General features: G+C 37.8%; 1 protein-coding gene across 1 annotated transcript in view; it reads left to right on the top strand.

The window, feature by feature from the left end:
- The window catches only part of spin (Protein spinster), a 144,584-nt gene that overhangs the window by 112,567 nt on the left and 6,807 nt on the right, over nucleotides 1-25,210 (top strand). Inside the window, exons 6-10 of the mRNA XM_071661034.1 lie at nucleotides 1-43; nucleotides 3,006-3,234; nucleotides 6,976-7,074; nucleotides 7,307-7,537; nucleotides 9,302-9,419. The exon at nucleotides 1-43 is cut by the window's left edge and continues 149 nt beyond it. Coding sequence (XP_071517135.1) covers nucleotides 1-43; nucleotides 3,006-3,234; nucleotides 6,976-7,074; nucleotides 7,307-7,537; nucleotides 9,302-9,419 — 720 coding nt within the window. The remainder of the gene's footprint in view (nucleotides 44-3,005; nucleotides 3,235-6,975; nucleotides 7,075-7,306; nucleotides 7,538-9,301; nucleotides 9,420-25,210) is intronic.

Below are 25,210 nucleotides of genomic sequence, written 5' to 3'. Positions count from 1 at the left end.
CCAAGATGCTGGCTGTCTTTTACTTTGCCATTCCTGTTGGGAGGTAGGTTTTAGTGACTTAACATGTAATACTTGTACCTTTAGTTTTGCATGCATTTTACAATACAATACCTAATTTTTCAATTGGTAATATATCATTTGATTCTTTATATATATATATATATTTATATTTATATATATATATATAGCCAGTAAGAAAAAAAAAAGGAGAGACCGAGGGGAGGATTTCCAGCCCCTCGCTCCCACCCCTTTTAGTCGCCTTCTACGACACGCAGGGAATACGTGGGGAGTATTCTTTCTCCCCTATCCCCAGGGATATATATATCAAGAAAGTCCTCTAGAAGCAGGAAAATATAATGTTAGTTTTATATATGTATATCTAAGGCTCCCGTCATGGACAAAAATCCAAATCAAGGCCGCGCCCTAATTGAAATATAGAAAGAATTATTAAGCTGAAAAAATAAGGACAAGGGAAAGTATAGATTTTTGAAAAAGTGAAAACCTGTATTTTGGAATGTGCAAGGTTATAGTTATTGGAAAGACATTAGAAGGTAGGGAGTTCCAAAGCTTCGACGTGCAGGGAAAGAAACAGTTGTCAGAACGGCCGACCCTTGATTTGCTGATGGCCACACAATAATCTAGCGCGTTCTGACTAGTGGTGTGGGCACACAAGCAGCCAATACATGGGAACAAAAACCAAAGCACTACTTATAGAATAGGGAGAGTGAACCAACACCACGACACAGGCAAGGGGTCAAGTTTGGAAGTTAGCTTGGGACAGTTTGTGATGCAGATCCCTTTCGATTCGACTCTGTCAAGTATGGATGCAGAGCTAGAACCAACCGAAATGGGAGAGCAGTGCTCCATACAAGGACGAATCACCCCATTGTATAGACGGAACAACTGTTCAGAAGAGAAGTTTCTACATCTAAACAGGACACCCAGTTTCTAAGAGGCAGACTTAACAGTTCTTGTAATTTGGGGTTTCCAAGAAAGAGTGGATATTACAGTAATACCATGTATTTTTCTTTGAGTCAAGAGATGGGAATTACTGAACATCAAAAGGAAAGGACGAGAGTTGTGAGTTTTCGATAGAGAGATGGTAGAAATTGGGTTCTTGAAGACATTATACAATGCTTTGATTCGTCCTTGTATGGACCAACCCGTAGTCCCGTTTTGATGAGACAAAGTAAAACACTAGCGCTCCTGACATGGTGAGTGTAAGATAATTCTGAGCACCAATATAACGCTCCTCAGTCAGGACGGTAATACCCCCCCTGGTCGGCTGTTGTCAACAACCTACTACCTATTGGTCTGCACCAAGGGTAGGGGACGGGATAATCCTTGAGTTAGCGGGGGTGCTGGGAGGGGCCATGCACTTCCGTGGAGGCCTACTGGTGGCAAGTCACACAGTAAAGTGTGGTTAGAGTATGCTTAGATTTGTAGGGTTCAATATATATATATATATATAATATATATATATATATATATATATATATATATATTATCCCTGGGGATAGGGGAGAAAGAATACTTCCCACGTATTCCTGCGTGTCGTAGAAGGCGACTAAAAGGGGAGGGAGCGGGGGGCTGGAAATCCTCCCCTCACTTTTTTTTTTTAATTTTCCAAAAGAGGGAACAGAGAAGGGGCCAGGTGAGGGTATTCCCTCAAAGGCCCAGTCCTCTGTTCTTAATGCTACCTCGCTAACGCGGGAAATGGCGAATAGTTTAAAAGAAAGAAGAAATATATATATATATATATATATATATATATATATATATATATATATATAGATATATCATACCGGGGTTGACGTGCTGTCAGTGGATTGAATCAGGGCATGTGAAGCGTCTGGGGTAAACCATGGAAAGTTGTGTGGGGCCTGGATGTGGAAAGGGAGCTGTGGTTTCGGGCATTATTGCATGACAGCTAGAGACTGAGTGTGAACGAATGGGGCCTTTGTTGTCTTTTCCTAGCGCTACCTCGCACACATGAGGGGGGAGGGGGATGGTATTCCATGTGCGGCGAGGTGGCAATGGGAATGAATAAAGGCAGACAGTGTGAATTGTGTGCATGGGTGTATATGTATGTGTCTGTGTGTGTATATATATGTGTACATTGAGATGTATAGGTATGTATATTTGTGTGTGTGGACTTGTATGTATATACATGTGTATGGGGGTGGGTTGGACCATTTCTTTCGTCTGTTTCCTTGCGCTACCTTGCAAACGTGGGAGACAGCAACAAAGAAAAATATATAGATAAATATATATATTTATCCCTGGGGATAGGGGAGAAAGAATACTTCCCACGTATTCCCTGCGTGTCGTAGAAGGCGACTAAAAGGGGAGGGAGCGGGAGGCTGGAAATCCTCCCCTCTCACCTTTTTTTTTTTTTAATTTTCCAAAAGAGGGAATAGAGAAGGGGCCCAGGTGAGGATATTCCCTCAAGGGCCCAGTCCTCTGTTCTCAACGCTACCTCGCTAATGCGGGAAGTGGCGAATAGTATGAAAGAAAGAAAATATCATGCATAACTCCAACGGCCAGGATCGAACCCAGGACCCCTGTGCAACAGGTGGGAGCACTAACGCTAGGCTATGATCACCCCTAATAGGGAAATGACTTCGAATGCTGTGTACTTGAATACCCTTCGTCTCACATTGGTGAGAACGGGGTCCCCTGGTCTTTTCCCATCAGGCTCACACATCCAGCAGATAGCATTTGTTTGTATTCATATACCTCTGCGTTGTACAGTTAGGTTCGGTAAAATGCTCTCTGCTGGCTGTGTGAGCACATTCACTCCCAGATGCCTAAAGCACTCCACTTCCCTTAAGTCAAACTCTTAAACTTACTCTTGAAAAATCCTCTCTCATTCCCCTGCTACACTTGAGGTTACTTTGTTATTTTCTATGATTTTTCAATAATTAAAATTCTTAAAGACAGCACATTAAAGGATATCTTGGTTTTGGTGATAAAACATATTATGTAAGCAGTTCTTAATTTATAATGATTTTTATTTGCCTTGACATGTGTAATGCCCTTTTCTTTTCATCTCTTTGCAGATTTCCATTTGCAGATCCAATGGTTTGTGGAGTTGGATTGCTGTTTTCATTTCCGTTACTCATTGGTGCTATGGTTTTGGCAGAAGCAGACACCATTGCTTCATACATTGTGGTTTTCTTTGGCCAAATCTTCCTCAATCTTAACTGGGCTGTTGTATCGGATATTGTTTTGGTTAGTTACTTTTTACATGTGCATGATATTGATAAATATGTAATATCTGTTGATGAATCTGGGCTCTCTATTTAAATTCTTTGTTTGTCAATTTTGTCAAGATTTTTCAAATGTTATATCAAGGTATTTTACATATATACTCTGTCGACCTTTCTTCATTCATTCTCTCGTGTTCAAACTATTTCAGTACATTCTCTTATGTTCTCACAAACACAGTCCTGTTTAATTACCATACATCTCTTACCCTTTTATAACCTGCTCAATCAAACCACCTCACACTACATATTGGACAATTTTTGCAGGGAAAAAATGCAAATGAGTGGGAGATGTATAAAAGAAAGAGGCAGGAGGTCAAGAGAAAGGTGCAAGAGGTGAAAAAGAGGGCAAATGAGAGTTGGGGTGAGAGAGTATCATTAAATTTTAGGGAAAATAAGATGTTCTGGAAGGAGGTAAATAAAGTGCGTAAGACAAGGGAGCAAATGAGAACTTCATTCATTCTTCAAAGCATACACCTGATCCACACATCCTCTACCACTTCTGAAACCACACTGCTCTTCCCCAATCTGATGCTCTGTACATGCCTTCACCCTCTCAATCAATACCCTCCCATATAATTTACCAGGAATATTCAACAAACTTATACCTCTGTAATTTGAGCACTCACTCTTATCCTCTTTGCCTTTGTACAATGGCACTATGGAAGCATTCCGCCAATCCTCAGGCACCTCACCATGAATCATACATACATTGAATTACCTCACTAACCAGTCAACAATACAGTCACCCCCTTTTTTGATAAATTCCACTGCAATACCATCCAAACCCGCTGCCTTGCCGGCTTTCATCTTCCGCAAAGCTTTTACTACCTCTTCTCTGTTTACCAAATCATTTTCCCTAACCCTCTCACTTTGCATATATATATATATATATATATATATATATATATATATATATATATATATTTTTGCAGGTCTCCCGCATTTGCGAGGTAGCGCAAGGAAACAGACGAAAAAAAAATGGCCCAACCCACCCCCATACACATGTATATACATACGTCCACACACGCAAATATACATACCTACACAGCTTTCCATGGTTTACCCCAGACGCTTCACATGCCCTGATTCAATCCACTGACAGCACGTCAACCCCGGTGTACCACATCGATCCAATTCACTCTATTTCTTGCCCTCCTTTCACCCTCCTGCATGTTCAGGCCCCGATCACACAAAATCTTTTTCACTCCATCTTTCCACCTCCAATTTGGTCTCCCACTTCTTCTCGTTCCCTCCACCTTCAACACATATATCCTCTTGGTCAATCTTTCCTCACTCATTCTCTCCATGTGCCCAAACCATTTCAAAACACCCTCTTCTGCTCTCTCAACCACGCTCTTTTTATTTCCACACATCTCTCTTACCCTTACGTTACTTACTTGATCAAACCACCTCACACCACACATTGTCCTCAAACATCTCATTTCCAGCACATCCATCCTCCTGCGCACAACTCTATTCATAGCCCACGCCTCGCAACCATACAACATATATATATATATATATATATATTTTTTTTTTTTTTTTTTTTTTTTTATACTTTGTCGCTGTCTCCCGCGTTTGCGAGGTAGCGCAAGGAAACAGACGAAAGAAATGGCCCAACCCCCCCCCCCCATACACATGTACATACACACGTCCACACACGCAAATATACATACCTACACAGCTTTCCATGGTTTACCCCAGACGCTTCACATGCCTTGATTCAATCCACTGACAGCACGTCAACCCCTGTATACCACATGGCTCCAATTCACTCTATTCCTTGCCCTCCTTTCACCCTCCTGCATGTTCAGGCCCCGATCACACAAAATCTTTTTCACTCCATCTTTCCACCTCCAATTTGGTCTCCCTCTTCTCCTCGTTCCCTCCACCTCCGACACATATATCCTCTTGGTCAATCTTTCCTCACTCATTCTCTCCATGTGCCCAAACCATTTCAAAACACCCTCTTCTGCTCTCTCAACCACGCTCTTTTTATTTCCACACATCTCTCTTACCCTTACGTTACTTACTCGATCAAACCACCTCACACCACACATTGTCCTCAAACATCTCATTTCCAGCACATCCATCCTCCTGCGCACATCTCTATCCATAGCCCACGCCTCGCAACCATACAACATTGTTGGAACCACTATTCCTTCAAACATACCCATTTTTGCTTTCCGAGATAATGTTCTCGACTTCCACACATTTTTCAAGGCTCCCAAAATTTTCGCCCCCTCCCCCACCCTATGATCCACTTCCGCTTCCATGGTTCCATCCGCTGCCAGATCCACTCCCAGATATCTAAAACACTTCACTTCCTCCAGTTTTTCTCCATTCAAACTCACCTCCCAATTGACTTGACCCTCACCCCTACTGTACCTAATAACCTTGCTCTTATTCCCATTTACTCTTAACTTTCTTCTTCCACACACTTTACCAAACTCAGTCACCAGCTTCTGCAGTTTCTCACATGAATCAGCCACCAGTGCTGTATCATCAGCGAACAACAACTGACTCACTTCCCAAGCTCTCTCATCCCCAACAGACTTCATACTTGCCCCTCTTTCCAGGACTCTTGCATTTACCTCCCTAACAACCCCATCCATAAACAAATTAAACAACCATGGAGACATCACACACCCCTGCCGCAAACCTACATTCACTGAGAACCAATCACTTTCCTCTCTTCCTACACGTACACATGCCTTACATCCTCGATAAAAACTTTTCACTGCTTCTAACAACTTTCCTCCCACACCATATATTCTTAATACCTTCCACAGAGCATCTCTATCAACTCTATCATATGCCTTCTCCAGATCCATAAATGCTACATACAAATCCATTTGCTTTTCTAAGTATTTCTCACATACATTCTTCAAAGCAAACACCTGATCCACACATCCTCTACCACTTCTGAAACCGCACTGCTCTTCCCCAATCTGATGCTCTGTACATGCCTTCACCCTCTCAATCAATACCCTCCCATATAATTTACCAGGAATACTCAACAAACTTATACCTCTGTAATTTGAGCACTCACTCTTATCCCCTTTGCCTTTGTACAATGGCACTATGCACGCATTCCGCCAATCCTCAGGCACCTCACCATGAGTCATACATACATTAAATAACCTTACCAACCAGTCAACAATACAGTCACCCCCTTTTTTAATAAATTCCACTGCAATACCATCCAAACCTGCTGCCTTGCCGGCTTTCATCTTCCGCAAAGCTTTTACTACCTCTTCTCTGTTTACCAAACCATTTTCCCTAACCCTCTCACTTTGCACACCACCTCGACCAAAACACCCTATATCTGCCACTCTGTCATCAGACACATTCAACAAACCTTCAAAATACTCATTCCATCTCCTTCTCACATCACCGCTACTTGTTATCACCTCCCCATTTACGCCCTTCACTGAAGTTCCCATTTGCTCCCTTGTCTTACGCACCCTATTTACCTCCTTCCAGAACATCTTTTTATTCTCCCTAAAATTTATATATATATATATATATATATATATATATATATATATATATATATATATATATATATACACACATGTACATAATTCATACTTGTTGCCTTTATTCATTCCCATCGCCATATCCACATATGTGTGTGTGTGTGTATTTTACATTTTCCAAAATATATGAGCAGTTGATAGTACACTTGAATTTCTTTCAGTATATCGTGATTCCTACAAGGCGTTCATCAGCAGAAGCATTCCAGATCCTCTTCTCTCATGCTCTTGGTGATGCAGGAAGTCCATATTTGATTGGTGTGGTAAGTGCTGAATTCCTTAAACCTAACCATTTTGAAAGAATGTTGATCACATGATAAAGGTTTATTGTATAGAAAAGTGAACAAAGTAGATGTATACCACAGAAATGTTTCTCTTTGTAAATCAAATGCGGGAGACAGCGACAAAGTATTATAAATAACAACAAAGGAATAACATATTTATTTGAATGTTCTGCAATTTTTACTTAGACTGGATTTGAACATTACTTTCCAGGTTGCTGATGCCTTCAAACCATACATTCATGATCGTAATAATACAGTTATGGTATCTACCTCTACAATAGAACCATACTTCAGAAATTCTACGTTTACTACAACGTTGGAACCACATTTTACAAATTCTACATTCACCACTACGATAGAACCATACTTCAGAAATTCTACAGATACTGTTACATTTGGAACAATTTCACAAGAATTAGATGACAATTATGTTAAATTCAAGGTAAGATTTAATTTATAGATGCTTTTTTTTTTTTCCATCCATAGGCACGCCTAGAGCTCTTTCTATAAGAGATTTACATTAAAAGGTAAAAGATTCGGTGTCTAAGTATACAATGTCGGCAATTCTGTTGTGCATGAACAGCCTTCAACCACCCCATACCTGTATGCCACAAGTCATTCCCTCTACACTGAATACCGGTACTTGAAGTTGCAATGAAATCACTACCCTTCTATTAAAAGCAAAAAGTATCTTCAGTGGATATTGATTTTAGGTGTAACTTGCAGTTTTACATTTCCATAGGTATTTTAGTTTCTTTGCCTTTGAAGGGTCTTTAGCTTATATTAATATGTCAGAAAGCATTTTGAATTGTACTTCTCTTCAGTAAGGATTTACACCATGTTCAGTAGAATAAAGATTTCATGTGTGGACATATTTGTCCAAAATAGCTGACCTTAGTTGTAAGGCAGACATTGCTTTAACCCACCTTTTTTTTTTTTCATTGTCTCTGAACCTTGAGTAGTAAGGTCAAAGTGATCTGATAAGGCAAAGGGTAAGGTCACATATGCTTTCTCTATGGAGTTATTGGCATGACATTTACTAGTTACTTCACATTTTGACATACTCATTCTATAATTGTATTTTGTAAGATTTTTTGGCCATACATAAGCATTTTTTGTAGATGATGAATTTACACTTTTGAGAAATACCTTGATGTGTAAAAATTTGTATTTGAATATTCTTCATTGTAGTTGGGGGTTGGGGTAAAAGATAATGTGAATTTTTATAATTATATTCAGCTGTCTACCAAGAATGTGTTAACTCTTTAAGAGAAGTACACAGGAGGAGGTTGAAATGAATTAAGGTGCATGCCAAATATATGTAAACTTCTGGTAGAGTAAGTAGAAAGAGGAATTTGAGGGAATACAGGAAAAAAGTCATGGGCTTGAGAAGGGCAACCTGAATGTAAGACTTGTGTTGCAAGGTAGTTTTGAATGACTTTAGAAATTTGATCTCTCTTTGTAATACATGCTGTTGATAGGAAACCTTTGATAGTTATATAAGGTTGACTTAAAGGAGCTTTGAAGTTTTATTGGATAATCAGTACAGATTGTGATAGAAAGCCTGCTGCTCCTCATTGTATAAAACTAAAGATTTACTTGGTATAAAGAGTTTGAAAATCAATGGAGGGTGATAAGCTGAGCCATTTTGTTAGAACTAAGGCAATAGATAGGAATTAGAAAGAAGCCAAGGAAAGATAGATGAGGAATTTAGTTGAACATTACATAGATTATAGTTAATATGATGTGGCATCTAGAATGTCATGACCAAAAATTTAGTGATATGTTTGAAGCTACAAATGAAGAGGAATATCATGGTGGAAATGTGTTGTTGGTAAATGAGCTGTGAGCACGAGGGATTTTTGTATATGATATCGGGAAATGAAAATTGATGGTATGTTGTGGAAACAATGAAAATGTTAAAGTTACGAGATGAAAGTTTGATGGGATGAGGTTGCTATGAAAAATTTAAGTTAAGAATTTCCTCCACTGTTCATTATATTTCACTTGACTAAATATGAGATTCATGCAAATGTTCATTGTTTTTAGCTGTTTTTATATATCTTATAATTTCTCTTGCACATATTTTACTCCATATCATTAGAAAAAAAGGAATTGGTGGGAGCATCAGATTCTTTATTTCCCTCATTTGGTCACTGACAAGATGTTAAAATGTGTGTAAGGATATGTATTGTCTTTCTTCCAGTCAAAGCAGTATGCAATGTTCCTCTGTGCAGTTGTCAACGTCTTAGGAGCAGTATTCTTCTTCCTGAATTCTTGCTACATAACAAAAGACAAGGAAAAGTGTGACCGTGCTATTGCAGGTAAATATAGTTTCATGTTACTTGTAGAGCATAAAAGAAAGATGATCACTGGAATGTAATGCATGATTTTTTTCCTAAATGCTGTGCATGAATTGATCACAATTTTATGTGTGAAGGGTATCTTTTATGAATGTTTTACAGCTTGTTTGCCCTTCACTCTGTTCTTCTTTCACAATGATTTGCTTACTTTTTGTCTTTCTAACTCTGAATAGAAGTTCATGCATGCAAGTAACCCTCTCAAATTTTGCCTCATACATTAATACAGTTGTCCAGTACACAAAGATCTAGGGATGGTAGGGATTAAAAAGTGACTGAAAGACAATGGAAAGTTCAGATAACTGTTTTTGTCAAGATCTGCTTTAATTACATCAGTAATACTTGCTTTGAGAACATTTCAAGATAACTATGTTAAAGATCCAGAATGTTAATTTTGTTTGAGTTACCATTCTTGGATAACATTCCCAAGAGTTGTGTTAGTAGTAAATTCGCTCAGTTAACCAAATCCTCGATATTAGTTTAGTGTTCAAAAGCAAATTTATAGAGTTATGTTTAAAGTGAAAGGAACATGATATCCGGGTAATCTTAGTATAGCAGTGCACTTTAATCAGAAATTCTCTGCTTAACGTTTATTTAATAAGATGCATACTGATCCTGTTCAGGATTCAATATTTCTCATAATCAGTGGAAGAATTTTTGTAAACCATCCATATCATGAACATCATTGTTGGTGTATGTGGACTCCATCTACGTAGGGTTACATTACGTTTGAAAAGTCGCCCTCATCAAGGTTGTATCATTGTCAGTAGACAAAAAGGAGTACAATTTCCTCAAGAAACATGCACAAAGAAGAAAAATATTCTTCCAGTACAATCTCACATGAGTATGCTTGGCACCAATTTTCTTGCAACAACCTTAGACCCCTTCCACTCAAACCACACCATAACCAGCTACCAAACCTTGGTAGAAACAAAAAATAATCGTGCTTCATAATTCCACAATATTTTCCCAGATTCCCCTCTCCCTCAGTTATCATGGCAGTGACTAAATACATACAAACACACATTAATTACTCAAAAAGCTACTTCCCTATCCCATCTTAAATTGCACCCCACCTGAAATACACACACTTGAAACTAAACTTCGTAGCCATCTATAAGGAGCACTTTATCAGTTGCATTCTAGACATAGGCCACCTTCATGACAACAAAGACTCAGATTCAACATATCACTGAATCCATCATGCCTAAGATCTAATTTACATTTTGAAGACACCGAATGCCTATTGTACTTCATATGTCTTGCTCTTCCCTCACACATTACCACTTATTTTTTTACCTGTGGTCTTGCCTGATGGACATGGCCAGCTTCCTGGCACTGCAAAAGCTCCATGGATAGGGCTCATGGGGCAAAAAAGTAAGTATATATTTCCCTGGGGATAGGGGAGTAAGAATACCTCCCATACATTTCCTGCATGTTCTTAAGATGTAACTAAGGCAGAAGTAGAGGGCTGGAAACCATCCCCTCTTTTTCCAAAAACAGGAACAGTAAAAATAGCCAGATGGTGATTCTACTTCCATTGAAGGCTCAGGCTGGTGTGTCTGCATGTCCATGAATGTAACTAGGATGAGTAGAAGGAAGAGATAGGTGCTGTGTTTGATGAAAGGTACATTGAAATTTTGGCACGAAAGGTGTCTGAGTGAAAGGAAAAGAGGATAGTTTTGTATGAGAATGTTTAGAGGGGCAGAGTTTGGGTTTAGTGTGAGGATGTGATATACGTGTTGCACTTTTGATGGAGTTAAAGCTGTGAGACTGTATCAAAGGATGCAGGGAAGTGAGTTGTTGAATGAAAGTAAACTGAGAGAGGTAGATGAATGTTAGTGCTTATACGCTTGGTTGTGAACAGAGTGAAGAAAGGAATGTTTTTGGGTGGAGCTGAGCAAGTGCATTTGAAATTTTGATGTTAGGGATCATAGCTTGGTGCTAGAGGTCTGAATGCAGGGGTGGATGATGTAATGGGTAAGAGTAAAATTATAGTGACTGGGATGCCTGGTGTAAATGAAGATTAGGAATAGCTTGTGTACTGAAAAAGGATTGATGATTAGATGTACTTGTTTTAACTCTTAAATGCCATGTGATGTAAAAATCACATACAAATGTGGATAGTAAGCATACTCATCATTTTTTGTATCCCAATATAAACTGAAACGTGTTTGTAAAAGTATAGGCGTACAAAATGGGCAAATACAATTTATATGGATACTGTTTGGAGCTAAAGTTAATGCTTAAAGCCCTGACAAAGGGGACCAAGGGGGATGAGAATAAGCAGGGAGGAGAGCTCTGATACAGATTCATTAATGACTCATCACTGTTTATGATAGAAATACACATAACCATAAAGGTTATGCAGAAAGAAATGAGCTAACATATCTTATATGGCCATTAGATGACCCTGTTAATACATAATAGAACTTAACTCTTCTGGTTGAGGCAGTGGGTGAGAGGAGTTGGGATTTTGAGTGATTCTTGTGACCTACATTCACAAAATGACATTTACTACTATTTATGATTACTCTCTTCTCATATTTACATACATGTGTACATGTTTACATATAATTACGTGTAAATCTTATGTTTACATATATTTTTCACTTCAGAATTATTTCCAGAGTGGTAGTGTCTGTTACAAGAGAATATGGTGACCAAGGGACAGTAGCTTACAAAAGTCAGACTGGAGATGCATTGTGCAAAATAAGCCTGTGAAAACTAGCTCTTATTTCATTTCCATCATATCCATCCTCTTATATTTTTTTCTATTAAGGGCAAATGATTTGCTTCAGTACAGCACTGTTAGGACTAAAATAGCATCATACATACCCTCTTTGTCCTTACAGAGTAACATCTCTTTCCATGCACTTTCTTCCACCCTGTGATTCACATTAGCTCCTATAGTTCCATCTGCTGTCATGTACACCTCCAGGTATTTAAAATTACTACCCCAAGGTTCACACCCTTCAAAGGCATAGGCCATAGATAAGAGTGTACAGAAGAAAGTGGATGTGTTTGAAATTAAATGTTTGCAGACAATATATGGTGTGAGGACAGTTGATCAAACAAGAAATGATAGGGTGAGAAAGAGGTATAGTGAGAGGAGAATTTATGAAAGAACTGATGAGGATTGTAGGAGATGAGGAAGAGGAGGAAATCAAGGAGGAGGTGGAAGGATGGAATGAAAGATCCTTTAGGTGTTCAAGCTATGAACATGCAGGAGGGTAGAAGGCTTGCAAGGGATAGTAAATTGAAGCGATGTGGTAAACAGGGGTTGATGTGCTCTCAGTGGGCTGATCCATGGCATGTGAAGCAGAGGGGAACCATGTAAAATTTTGGGGAGTTTGGTTATGGATAGGGGACTTTGGTTTTAGTTCATTGCACATGACAGCTAGAGAGTGGATGTAGGAAAATGAGGCCATTTCTGTCAGTTTTTGTCTCATCCTTGCTAATGCAGGAAATTGCAAACAAGTTTAATAAAACATACGTTCTTAAACATGAATTTACATGAGAGAGACAGACAATAGGTGGCCTGATTGGCCCACGACCGAGTTGCCTGTTAAAAAATAAAGGAGATAAGAAAATGTAATTCCACCCAGCAGTTTTTTAAGCTGCTGCATATTAGCCATCTGCTGCCCCTTATACCGCTGTTGTTTATATAATTTATTTCTGGCATTTTTCTCAGAGTATACCTGAATTTATGAAATATTTGTCTAAACGACTTTTGAAGGTATTTATAGTCATAACATGAGAGAAAGGTGTTTTGGGCTTTGTCTGCAAGAGGTTACACCGTAAGTGAAGTCACCTTTGGTGAGGCTGTATCATTGGGAGCACAGTCTCATAAAGAACTCGTTTGCAAGAAGTCAACATTTTCGTGCTGCTGTAAGAAGCACAACCTTGGGCTGCAAGAGCAATGAAAAAAAAAAAAGAGGTCTTGGGTACACCCTAACTCTTATAGAAATTGCAGATGATAGACAAAGAAATAAAGGATGTGATTGTGTTGGAAATGAAATGTTAGAGGACAGTATGTTGTAAGGGGAATTGATTGTATAAGAAGTGATAGGGTAAGAAAGAGGTGTGGTAGCAAAGAGAAGTATGTATGAGCAAGTTGAAGAGGATGAACTGAAATAGTTTGGACACATGGAGAGGATGAGTGATGAAAGTTTGACTGAGAGGGTATACTCATGGGAAATGAAAGGAACAGTTGAAAAGGTGGAACTGAGGAGGTGGAAGGATGGAGTGAAACTTTGAAGGCTAAGGGTTTTGATATGGAGGAGGGTATGAGGCATTCTAAATGTAGAAGGAGAAGAGTGATCAAGCAAAGATTTTACCTTAAAGGTTCAGGCTTGTGTGCCAGAATGTACTTTGCTGTAACCAAAAAAAGGGCAAAGGTAAGTTTGACTGAGAGGGTATACTCATGGGAAATGAAAGGAACAGTTGAAAAGGTGGAACTGAGGAGGTGGAAGGATGGAGTGAAACTTTGAAGGCTAAGGGTTTTGATATGGAGGAGGGTATGAGGCATTCTAAATGTAGAAGGAGAAGAGTGATCAAGCAAAGATTTTACCTTAAAGGTTCAGGCTTGTGTGCCAGAATGTACTTTGCTGTAACCAAAAAAAGGGCAAGGTAAGTGCTAAATTTGGAGAAAGGAATGTGGATATCTCAGGTGTGAATAAAGGAATCTGGATACCTTAGCTATAAATAAAGCATAATTGAAGAGTATGGGGATTGAGGTGGTACCAAAATATTCGTCGAGGTAAAGTAAGTGGTTAATGAGAGTATAGAAGTAAAGGAAAGGGTGGCATTTTTGATATGGAATGAGATTTGGGATTGTGGTAAGAAGGTACAAGGATTGGTTAAAGTTGGTGTAGGTTAGAAATAAAGTGACTAAGTGCTCATCCATTTGAAAGTGAAAGGAGTGATGAAGAATGCATTTATTTAGGAACTGAATGAGTGCTCTGACATGGGGAATGGAGTTCTCGGTGTACACAAAAGTGGAGAAAAGGTTGTCAGGTTGTGTGCTAAAAAAGGAATGATGATGGGTAATACTTTCTTTATGAAAAGGTGCTTACATACCTTTACATAGGCAAGTGTACATTAGGTGACAGTGGACATTAATGGATTATGTGCTGACTGAAAAGTGTGCAAAAAAGAGGCTTTTGGATAAGAGCATCTAAAGAGGGGTGGTAAGTAGAAGACCTGGTAATCTCTTAATTGGGATGGGCATGATAGTTTCATCAAGGTAGAAAACAAAAGGATTAGCTGTTTCCTACCCTGTTGAGATAGTATCAGGAATGAGTGATTGAGCCTTGCTTGGAAAAAAATTTCTGGATTCTTACTTTTGGAAAGTAATCATACAGGAGGGAGGGGTTTACAGCCCCTCCACCTTTGTCCACTTGGTTGCCTTTTATGGTAAGATGTGGGAAGTATTTTCTTCCCCATGCTATGTATATATTTTTTTCTACACACATCTACAATTTTCTGTGTTAACAATGTAGTGACAGGAACAGATGAAGGAATAGCCTCATTTGCTTGCATCCACTCTATAGCTTTCATGTGTAATGCACTGAAACCAGAGCTCCTTATTCACAACCAAGCTCCACAGACCTTTCAGGGTTCAGGACTGTAAACCACATTGCTCCAGTTCACTCTGTCCCAAGCATGTCTTACAACCTCCTGTATGTTAAGGCCCCCAAAAACTCAAAAATTTTTTGCTCTTTATCCTTCCAACCTCTCCTTGGTTTTTAACATTATCATATGTGGCCATGAATTATTGCTCTGGCAATACATGCTGCCCCATTTTGAAAAGTTGTTTGTTAAAACTCGGTAAAGCTAGTTTAATGGCGTAGCAAACAAAAGACCAAGACTCTTACTAACCATCACTTCACCTTGTGCATAAAACAACCTCTGCAGTTGGTCATAGCTGTTATTCCTTTATCTGATAAGAGAAATAATTGATTCAGATTCCAAAAATTTATATACTTTTTGTAATTTTACCAGTTGACTGACTGGTCCCATTATAGAAGCAATGATGTTAAAATTTCATTCTTGCAGCAGGATCAGGTCATCTGATGTCAGTTAAGACTAGTAATGGTTATTTGGGGCATTTAAATTTTGAGTTATTTGGTGTGTATTTTGAATATTGGACATTAAGCATCAGTTTCCCTAATTCACTTACTATCACCAAGCATGGAGATCTTTCCTTCATAAAGCTATTTACCTCTAGAGTTAGATAGCCGCTGGAAACGGTTTGATTGTAGCAATCAGTAAGCGAGGTGCATCCTCTGCCTCTAAGATGCACATGACTGGTATTAACTAGCTTTAATATGCTTCTGTAGAGCTTTTTAATGATTTCCACCTATTTATAGAAACATGTAAGTTATGAACATTTTCAAATGGATTCATGAATCATGAGAAAGGTTGATGTAATTCACTTTGATTACCTGATATGTTTACATTTTAGTGACACATTGATTGTATTGCCTTACAATGAGATTGTATTTTTTGAGGCTAGTAAATGTAGTTAATGAGGCATAGGCCAAATGAGGTGATAACAAAGTATGGTCTGCAGGGGAGGTGGACGACGAGGAGAGCTCCAGCAGTAGTCGCAGTTTGAATACCCCTGAGGACACAGAGGTTGAACAAACACAGAATCTTCTCACCTGAATATGAACATTGTATAAATCTTCTCATCTATTATCTCTCCTCTATCACAGAGGGGCTTAACTTGCTTGGCATTCATTGGGTTTGAATGTTTCTTGTACATGTTGTGCAAATGAATGAACTTCTCTGTATAGAATAATCAGAATGTCATGGAAACGTTAAATGAACACAAGTACAGAATGGAAAAATAGGTCCCTGTTGTAAATATGGATTTGTGAAGAGAGATGTGATGATGAAAGTAGGAACTGTTGCATATTGGTGAAGAATGGTCAGAGTGTATGTGGAATTAGAAAAAATGGTAGTTATAAAAAGGAAGACTTGAGCTGTAACTGAAATTCCTAATTATTTATTGAGAACACATGAGTGATTTTTTAATATGGAAAAAATGATACAGTAAGGAATAATTTCATATGTCAGCTCCTTGAAAACTTTACTGTACAGTGTTGAAACTGGTGTCAAAGTAATTAATGTGAAACATGCAACCATCAAAACATAACAGTAAATGTATTCATCCAGTCACAGATGTGGCTGTCATTTCAGTTTATGTTTATCCTATGTAAAAGATGTGACAAAAACCAGGTAAACTGTTGAAAAGTTGTCCTCTCAAAGTATGGTATATATTTTCATTTGGATGAACAGTTGAAATGTTTTTCCAGGTTAGAATATCATAAGGCCAAACTTAATGAAAGCAAATCTTTTGTTTTGGTAGCCAAGGATGAATGTGACTTTGACACCCTAATCTTTTTGAATCACTATCTATAACTCGGGTCCAATCACAATAATCTGAGTGGTAAAGCTACAGTTTTGGGCACACTTAAACTGAATTGTAATTTTAATGGATCTGCTGATAAACCACAAGTGAAATGATATTTTTAAGAAGAATTTACACTTCACTAGTGATTTATTGCTTGAGAAAATTCTCCATTTACTTGAGCAGTGAAATTACACCATATTAAATAAGTAAAGAAAGTTTATTTGTACTCCTACAGACATTGAATCCTGGCCAAAGTTGCTGCTTTCTTAAATGATATGCAGTAAATTAAAGTTCCCAGTATTCAGACACTTGTGTGGAAACATTTCTGGTACTATATAAGTACATCTGAACCAGCTGCAGTGAGGAAAAAGGTGTTTAATACTTCTTTTTAAGATATGAAAAGTTTTAAAGTAAAGCTTTAAAACATAATTTTTTGGTGATGCACTTGAATATTCATTGAATATTCATTTTAGTTTTTTCAAACCATACCTAATCATACCTTGCCAATTACTTTAGGTTTAGTTGTATAAACATGTTGACAGGATCTGTTAAGGTCTTAGGTAATGAATTTGTCATATACATATAAACTGGGTGTTGCCTTAATCCAGCTGCGATTAAACACTCGATTAAATGTTTGTTTTAGTCTTGTTTCAGTATAGTCAGAATGGAATATTTAGGTGCCAGTGTCCAATCTATGACTAACTCTCAGTCTTTGATTGATAACCAAGCTGGGACAAATTTTTCCTACATGGTACAACAGATCCACATCCAAGCAAGAACATGCATCCATTGAATTAACTTTTTTACAGGTTTCTTTGCATTTAAAGTTACTGAATATTTTTAGATTCACCCAAAATTAAATGTATAGATAACCATATACAGTGACTTGAAAGAAAAAGTTTTACTGTTATATTATGCAAACATACAGTAAATGCTACATCAGATCTCGTGTACTGTATGTTGTTTAGGTATGAAATTAAGTTTAAATAACAATAAGTGTCTGATGCTATTCAGTTTGTGTATATATACTGCTTTATCTTATTTGAGTACATACATCTATATTTGCATTCCTATAAAAATACAGCCACACTCTCAACCCCAACAAACATGAAGCAAACCTCCACCCTCTTATAACCACAAATGATCAGTCACTCCCACATGACTAAACTCTAGACATATTGGGAATCATATACAGCATACTCTCAGTGTACACTTCCAATGCCACAAACATTAACAGAGCTCATAAACAAACTGAATGCCTTCAGAACACTTGCTCACAGTTGCTTCGGACAAGAAAATAATCTTTCAGTATCCTCTGTAAACGTTTCATATGTTCTACCCCAAAATACAAGTCACCTTCCTGATCATCCACCTTTTCCAAAGTATCATAAAACTACAAAGCACACTAAACAGGCCACTCAGGACAATCACATACTTTGAGCAGCTTCAAAACAAAAATACAATACAATTCCAGCTCATTATGTCCTGGCACTCAATTCTTTGCAACAGCACTGGATTCCTGCCACCCAAACCACTTAACAGCCAACCATCAACACCCAAACAGGAATAGAAGGCTCACTCCTGCAACACAACCTCTACTCTTAGATCCCTCCCTCAATAAGTGCTGCACTGACAAAATATATTTACTAAACAACCAATTCCTCCAATTTGATTATAAGCTCTGCTCTGTTAGATATAAACCCATTAGAGTCTTTACTCCCCAAACATATAGCAGTATCATTTTCTTGTCTTTATTCTGGACATAAACCCTCTCTTCAGCATAACAAACATTAATTCAACATATCACAGGACACTTCTTGCTCAGGTTGCAACTTTGCACTCGACACTTAATACCAAAAGACTGAGCTTTGCCTTAACCAGACATATGCACATTATTTTCATGATTTCTGGTCCTGGCTGGTTAACATGGCTGACTTCCTGAGTGCTGAGAGTCTTTGAGTTCTGTGATTTCATAATATATATATATATATATACCTACATATATATATGCACATATACATACCTATACATCTCAACATATACATATATATATATATATACATACACAGACATATACATATATACACATATACATAATTCATACTGTCTGCCCTTATTCATTCCCGTCGCCACTCCGCCACATATGAAATGAAAACCCCCTCCCCCCACGTGTGCGAGGTAGCACTGGGAAAAGACAACAAAGGCCACATTCGTTCACACTCAGTCTCTAGCTATCATGTATAATGCACCGAAAGAGAATATATATATATATATAATATATTCTGAGTACAGAATGGAAAAAGGTGAGAACAAAAGACGTAAGGGGAGTGGGGGAGGAATGGGATGTATTTAGGGAAGCAGGGATGGCTTGTGCAAAAGATGCTTGTGGCATGAGAAGTGTGAGGTGGGCAAATTAGAAAGGGCAGTGAGTGGTGGGACGAAGAAGTAAGATTATTAGTGAAAGGGAAGAGAAAGGCATTTGGACGATTTTTGCAGGGAAATAATGCAAATGACTGGGAGATATGTAAAAGAAAGAGGCAGGAGGTCAAGAGAAAGGTGCAAGAGGTGAAAAAGAGGGCAAATTAGAGTTGGGGTGAGAGAGTATCATTAAATTTTTGGGAGACAGCAACAAAGTATAATAATTGATATATAAAAAAGGTGTTTTGGAAGGAGGTAAATAAAGTGCGTAAGACAAGGGAACAAATGGGAACATCAGTGAAGGAGGCTAATGGGGAGGTGATAACAAGTAGTGGTGATGTGAGGAGATGGAGTGAGTATTTTGAAGGTTTGTTGAATGTGTTTGATGATAGAGTGGCAGATGTAGGGTGTTTTGGTCGAGGTGGTGTGCAAAGTGAGAGGATCAGGGAGAATGATTTAATAAACAGAGAAGAGGTAGTAAAAGCTTTGCAGAAAATGAAAGCCGGCAAGGCAGCAGGTTTGGATGGTATTGCAGTGGAATTTATTAAAAAAGGGGGTGACTGTATTGTTGACTGGTTGGTAAGATTATTTAATGTATATGTCTCATGGTGAGGTGCCTGAGGATTGGCAGAATGCTTGCATAGTGCCATTGTACAAAGGCAAAGGGGATAAAAGTGAGTGCTCAAATTACAGAGGTATAAGTCTGTTGAGTATTCCTGGGAAATTATATGGGAGGGTATTGATCGAGAGGGTGAAGGCATGTACAGAGCATCAGACTGGGGAAGAGCAGTGTGGTTTCATAAGTGGTAGAGGATGTGTGGATCAGGTGTTTGCTTTGAAGAATGTATTTGAGAAATACTTTGAAAAGCAAATGGATTTGTATGTAGCATTTATGGATCTGGAGAAGGAATATGACAGAGTGGATAGAGATGCTCTGTGGAAGGTATTAAGAATATATGGTGTGGGAAGCAAGTTGTTAGAAACAGTGAAAAGTTTTTATCGAGGATGTAAGGCATGTGTACATGTAGGAAGAGAGGAAAGTGATTGGTTCTCTGTGAACGTTGGTTTCCAGCAGGGGCGCGTGATGTCCCCGTGGTTGTTTAATTTGTTTATGGATGGTGTTGTTAGAGAGGTGGATGCAAGAGTTTTGGAAAGAGGGGCAAGTATGCAGTCTGTTGTGGATGAGAGAGCTTGGGAAGTGAGTCAGTTGTTGTTCGCTGATGATACAGCGCTGGTAGCTGATTCATGTGAGAAACTGCAGAAGCTGGTGACTGAGTTTGGTAGAGTGTGTGAAAGAAGAAAGCCAAGAGTAAATGTGAATAAGAGCAAGGGTATTAGGTATGGAAAGGTTGAGGGACAAGTCAATTGGGAGGTAAGTTTGAATGGAGAAAAACTGGGGGAAGTGAAATGTTTTAGATATCTGGGAGTGGATTTGGCAGCGGATGGAACCATGGAAGCGGAAATGAATCATACATAGGGTGAGGGAGGGGGCAAAAGTTCTGGGAGCGTTGAAGAATGTGTGGAAGTCAAGAACGTTATCTTGGAAAGCAAAAATGGGTATGTTTGAAGGAACAGTGGTTCCAACAATGATATATGGTTGCTGGAAATGAGATGTTTGAGGACAATATGTGGTGTGAGGTAGTTTGATCGAGTAAGTAATGAAAGGGTAAGAGATATGTGTGGTAATAAAAAGAGTGTGGTTGAGAGAGCAGAAGAGGGTATTTTGAAATGGTTTGGTCACATGGAGAGAATGAGTAAGGAAAGATTGACAAAGAGGATATATGTGTCTGAGGTGGAGGGAACAAGAAGTGGGAGACCAAATTGGAGGTGGAAGGATGGAGTGAAAAAGATTTTGAGCAACCAAAGCCTGAACATGCAGGAGGGTGAGAGGCTTGCAAGGAATAGAGTGAATTGGAATGATGCGGTATACCAGGATCTACATGCTGTCAGTGGACTGAACCCTGGGCATGTGAAATGTCTGGGGTAAACCATCGAAAAGTCTGGGGAGCCTGGATGTGGAAAGAGTTGTGGTTTCCTTGCATTAAACATGACAGCTTGAGACTGAGTGTGAATGAATGTGGCCTTTTTTGTCTTTTTCTTAGTGCTATCTCACTGACACAAGGGGTGGCAATGCTATTTCCTGTGGGGTGGGATGGTACCAGGAATGGATTAAAGGCAAGTGAGTATAATTATGTATGTGTTTACATGTAAATGGTTGTGTATGTGTCTGTGTGTGTATATGAGTGGATAGGTCTGTCTTCGTCTGTTTCCTGGCACAAGCCCATTGATGCAGGATACGGTAATCAATTAAAATGATTGAATAAATGATATATAATACTATATATCCTCATAGTAATCATGTGACATAATAGCTTTTCTGGTATTGTGTGGTCCAGCTAATTAAGGGGACCCATAAATAGCCACATTTTGGGACCAGAAACTAAAGCAATATCTGTAGAAGACGGAAGAGGAATCAACATTACACTGTTGTTTCAAGATTGAGAGAGCTAATTAGTCATTACTCTAGACTATGCTGCGTCTTGTAAGTTTGTAAATCCAGAAACTCTCCAGATGTGAGTGCAGTACTTGATACAGTAAAAGTAACAGATCAGACCTTTGTATAATCAGAGCAACTGTTCTGTGAAAAAGAATTTATGGCACCTGGACATGACTCCCAGTTTCTTACAGGCAGTTGTATGTGGGGTAAGATGTGTTTCTCAGTATTTTGTACAAATATGTTTGACCTCTTCTTAATTTAATGAACAGTGTTCAAAATAAGTATTATAGTTGAAATTTTTGTCTTGGCTCTTTCAGTTTATATTTTCATAATACTGCTGTTGGTTTTCTAACTTGTGGTACCATTAGACATAAATACAAAAAGGAGTTAGATTCAACTTTTTTATTGTCACTCTTAAAGAAGAAATATGTAGTTGTTAAGTGATCTCTAGTAGTTATTAATGTTTATTCCAGACATAAGTTTGATGGTTTTCCAAATATTTATCTGTTGATTGTGAAATTTGCTCTGGTTTGTTGATTGGAATATGAATACACCAGGAGGTGATTTGCCCTGACCCATTGATTATGAAGTTACAAGTCATTATCATGTATTCCACACAACCATATACAGCATACTTGCCTTTTTAAGATGCAGCATATATAAATACACTTGTACATATACTTGGTAAATGGTAAATCCCATTGCAGTGTGGTCCTCTGCACATTATTGACGAGGTAATTTTTTTAAATTAACGTTTCTTAGCATTTCGGATTACAGATTTTATCTTTGTTGGTAACATTGTATTTGTGAATTTAAGTGAAGGTTGAATGGAAGCTTTTTGAGTGGAAAATTATCTTGCTTCAGGCAGTACATATGTCACTGAACATTATTCAATGATTTTAAAAATCTACTTCAATAAATCTTAAGCTTCTGCAGTGTTTGTAGGTAAGAAAAAAACGACAAACATTTTACAACCTCAGTGCCCAAATGTACGGGTTTACAAGTCCGTCTATTGTTTATTATGTAGTGTCCATATGTATAAAATGCAGCATCTCATTTTTTATGGAACATTTCATTACTGCAACTTGCTTCAACAATATAGGAAAATTTTTCATATCTTCAATGATTAGCATCTCAGTTTTAGGAATTTAAAGGAATACAGTGTCAATAAGAGTAAAAACCACTGAAGAGTCTGTTATAACTTTTAAGTAACATTACTCCAGACAAAAATACAGGTTATGCAGTCAGTCAGCACAAGACTTTTAACAAACATGATCATCTTTCAGTTTTTACGATAAAAATGTAATAGACAGCCATGCACATTTGTTTTAAAATCCACCAAGTCTACATTGAAATAATTAAAAACAGTACTGTCTCAATGAGTTACAAGCGTTGACTTTGGCTTCAACATATATTAAACTCGCTTTGTGGATGACAAAGAATCCTTATTATTGACAGCATATTTCCCATACATTACTAATATTCGTGACATTGCTAGTAGAAAATTCTTCTACAGATTATCAATCATTGCAAACTTAGTACTTTGAAGTGTTTCATAACATGATCATATACTTTTTCAATTGTATTTTTTTCACAAGGAAAAAAAATTATATTTTCTCAAATTTATGCCGACTGAAAAAAGTGTGCATATCTGAGAAGAAAATAAACGAGAGTGCAAAAAAGCAGTAGAAATGCTTCATACCAAATGACACTATCATTAAGCTGTCTGTCATGATGTGTATATAGTCAAACTTCACAAAACCTCATAAACCCTTCAGATGTTTTACATGGTTGTATACTTCCATTTTTATATTCATATTCATAATTTTAACATCCATTTTGTATTGTCAGTTATGATGTGTAAATACTGTCTTGTAATATAGCTTAATAAATTATGTTAAGTTTTTGTATCCCTCTGTGATGTTCATATTTTTGTCTTCCTGTGTATTATGGTAAATTTTAAAATTGACATTTTGTTTGAGGATGGATGAGTGAATGAAGACATTACTTCTTGAAGAGCTTACGTAACCTTTAAAGGAAAAATCAAGAAGCACATAGTATGACAGCCTGCATTCAATCTTGCACACCGAACATAAATTTTAAATATATGGGAGTAGGAAGCTGCATGCACTTGATCCATTCAATGGAAATGGAATAAAAATAACAATGAACATTTAAGGCAAAGCAAGAAATGGAATTTCACTTGCCAGAATTATGAGAATTATTTCTTGAAGAGCTTTTTTAATATATAAAGAAAATAATTTAAGAAGCACTTTTATCAATATGACAGCCTGTAATGAATCTAGCACATGGGACATAAATTGCAATTATATGAGTGAAGTGGGAAGCTGTATGCACCTGATCCTCTCCATGTAAATGGAGATGGATTGAAGAATAACAGTGAATGTTTACGGCAAAATGAGAAACATGGAATTTCGCATACCAGAATTATGGGTATTATGGAAGACTTTTGAAATAAAACTATTGCTTTGGAATTAGAACTTAGTGTGGCGTTCTGTATGTCCAAACATTGCTCAAAACGCACCAGTCCATCCTCAAACAATGCGGTAGTTTCAGCAGCCCACATACCCCATCCTTTTGTGTTTTGATTGTGATAATCATTACATAGAAGGGATTGCAAAAGAACAAAAAGTGGATGTGCTGGAAATGAAATGCCTAAGGATGATATGCAAGGTAAGTTGACCGTGTAAGTAGAGATAGTTAGATGTAGGTGTGGTGCTAAGCATAGTCTGTTGCCATGCATAGATTATCTTTTGTTTTTCCCATCTTTCTAGGCTTTAAAGTTTCACTTCGACTTTTTGTGGTAGCATGATCCTGAACATCAGTTTTGTCTGAGAAGTGTTCATGAATACTCTTAAACTGGTTTGTCTCCATTTGCAATCATATAGTGCAGTAGTATCTGATTTTAGCAGTCATCCAGTGCAGCAGCATTTGATTTTAGCAGTCATCCAGTGCAGCAGCATTTGACTTTGGCAGTCACCCAGTGCAGCAGTATTTAATTTTGGCAGTCACCCAGTGCAGCGGTATTTGATTTTGTTTTGTATGCATAAATTAAAAACTTTAATCATCAGCTTTCAATTTCTCATCGTGAAAGTTCCCTCTTATCTTATGAGTCTTTATATGGCTTGATAGTACTGTCAATTTGCTCATTGAATTCATGTTTTTCATTTATCATAGCTAGATTTTTCTATTTTTTTTTCACTCTCTGGCTGTTTCCTTATTGGACCTTTGTATGGTGATGCTGATATATTGTTAATCATTGCATAACCTTTTTGCTCAAATTTCTTTTTATTGAATTCCATCAGATTCTCTTCTGCACATTTGTAAATCGATGGAGTCTTTTGGCAGTTTTTCTTTGTCACATTTAAGTTTAGTTTCTTCACCTCCCTTTGAAAA

The sequence above is a fragment of the Panulirus ornatus genome, chromosome 73 (genome assembly GCF_036320965.1).
Source record: "Panulirus ornatus isolate Po-2019 chromosome 73, ASM3632096v1, whole genome shotgun sequence".
In the NCBI taxonomy this organism is placed as follows: domain Eukaryota; kingdom Metazoa; phylum Arthropoda; class Malacostraca; order Decapoda; family Palinuridae; genus Panulirus; species Panulirus ornatus.
The sequence above is the reverse complement of the archived record's forward strand: the minus strand, read 5'-3'. Positions and strand labels throughout refer to the sequence as shown.